Below are 1762 nucleotides of genomic sequence, written 5' to 3' on the forward strand. Positions count from 1 at the left end.
TAGAACATAGTCTAGGATTGTAGAAAGTTAGCCTATCAACTTGCTATAAAAAATACAAAAGAAACATAATTTTTCAAACTTACAACAAGAAGCTGGTTATAACTGGTATAAGGGGTTTATGTCAAGACACCCAGAGTTATCTCTTAGAAAACCGGAAGCTACATCGGAAGCACGTGCAATTGGTTTCAATAAACCTGTTGCAATGTAATTTTTCAATCTCCTTAGTGAACTTATGGATAGATATAAATTTACTCCCGATCGGTTGTACAATTGTGATGAAACCGGTATTTCTTTAGTCCCTAAAAGCAAAGCTAAAATAATTGCCACCAAAGGCCGGAAACAAGTTGGTTCGATCGCATCCGCAGAACGTGATGAAACTGTCACAGTCGAGCTGTGCATGAATTCTGTTGGAAGATATATGCAACCATTATTTATTTTTCCCAGAAAACGACACAACATGGAATTCATGAGAAATGCTCAACCTGGTTCTACTGTACAATTTCATCCTAGTGGATGGATGCAGAAAACAATTTTCGAACGTTGGTTACAAAGCTTCATTACTTTTTAAAATGCAACAAAAGAACTTCCAGTATTATTATTACTAGGTTAGTTAATTTAAAAAAGTACCTATTTGTCTTATAGGTAATCTAATATCTGTTATTTTACTATTGAAATGTGGTAAATAGATATTATATATATATTTTATTTACAGATGGACACTCCATTCATACTAAAAGCATTGAACTTAACAATTTGGCACATGATAATGGAATCATCCTTTTATGCTTTCCTCCACACTGCACACACAGAATGCAACCATTAGACATGGGCTTAATAAAACCTCTTAGTGTTTATTATGACACAGAAATTACTCACTGGCTTCCCAGTTATCCTGGTGAAGTAGTTAATCTCAAGCATATAGCGGAGATTTTTGGATCGGCTTTTGCAAAAGCAGCTGCTATGACAACTGCTATGAATTCATTCAAGTCGACAGACATTATTACTTTCAATCCAGATGTATTCATAGATTCAGATTACATTGCTGCTGAAACTACAAATCAACCATTGGAAACTATAGAAGTGTTACAAGAGTGTGGCCAAGAAATACATGAGACAGTAAGTACTGTATATCCAATTCAAATCGCTACAACCAGTAAAAATACAATGTGCACTGGACAAATTGAAAGTGGTCAATCAAACTTAATATCTCCAATTACTCCAGTCTTAAAAAAAAACCACTTCATTTCCACAAGTATCACCGATTGATGTGATACCTATTCCGCAACAATTTTATGAGAATAAACAAAAGAAGAAGAAAAACGTTAGAGCCGAAAGAAAAACTGCAATTCTAACAGATTCACCATACAACAACGAATTACAACAACAGCAACTCAATCAAAAAATCAAATTAATACAAAAAGAAAAAAAAACACCGTTAACAGAAAATTGCTTAAAAAACCTAAAAATAAAAATAAAAAACTACTATTAAAAGTATCTGATGAAGATGTTGTCGCTGAATGCTTATATTGTGGTCAGACATACATGATGTCCAATGAAGGATAGGTTTCAGTGTGTGACCTGTAAAAAGTGGGCACATTGTTCATGTGCTGGTGAAGATGATAAATATGATGAACTTTATCACATCTGTGATATCTGTAAGCAATAAATGGTTCCTACTTAGTAAGATTACTACTTTACGTTCCTAGCAAGTAAAAAAATAAGACTATTAACTATTAAGTAATTTTGTTTATATACAATTTAT

At 33.1% G+C, this 1762-nt stretch overlaps 1 protein-coding gene across 1 annotated transcript; it reads left to right on the plus strand.

The window, feature by feature from the left end:
* The first annotated feature begins 232 nt into the window (after positions 1-232).
* On the plus strand, positions 233-1266 carry LOC100571520. Its single transcript, XM_008182265.1, has 2 exons — positions 233-539; positions 713-1266. Exons 1-2 carry the CDS (start codon positions 233-235, stop codon positions 1264-1266), a joined length of 861 nt encoding a protein of 286 aa, XP_008180487.1.
* The last annotated feature ends 496 nt before the right edge of the window (positions 1267-1762 follow it).

This window comes from Acyrthosiphon pisum, chromosome X (assembly GCF_005508785.2).
Source record: "Acyrthosiphon pisum isolate AL4f chromosome X, pea_aphid_22Mar2018_4r6ur, whole genome shotgun sequence".
NCBI lineage: Eukaryota > Metazoa > Arthropoda > Insecta > Hemiptera > Aphididae > Acyrthosiphon > Acyrthosiphon pisum.

What these genes read in the sequence shown, in the direction of transcription:
- LOC100571520 (XM_008182265.1), top strand. Translation starts at nt 233, where the DNA reads ATGGATAGATATAAATTTACTCCCGATCGGTTGTACAATTGTGATGAA. An exon ending in GCAGAAAACAATTTTCGAAC is followed by an intron (nt 540 to 712) that starts GTTGGTTACAAA and finishes TTTTATTTACAG; the next exon opens with ATGGACACTCCATTCATACT.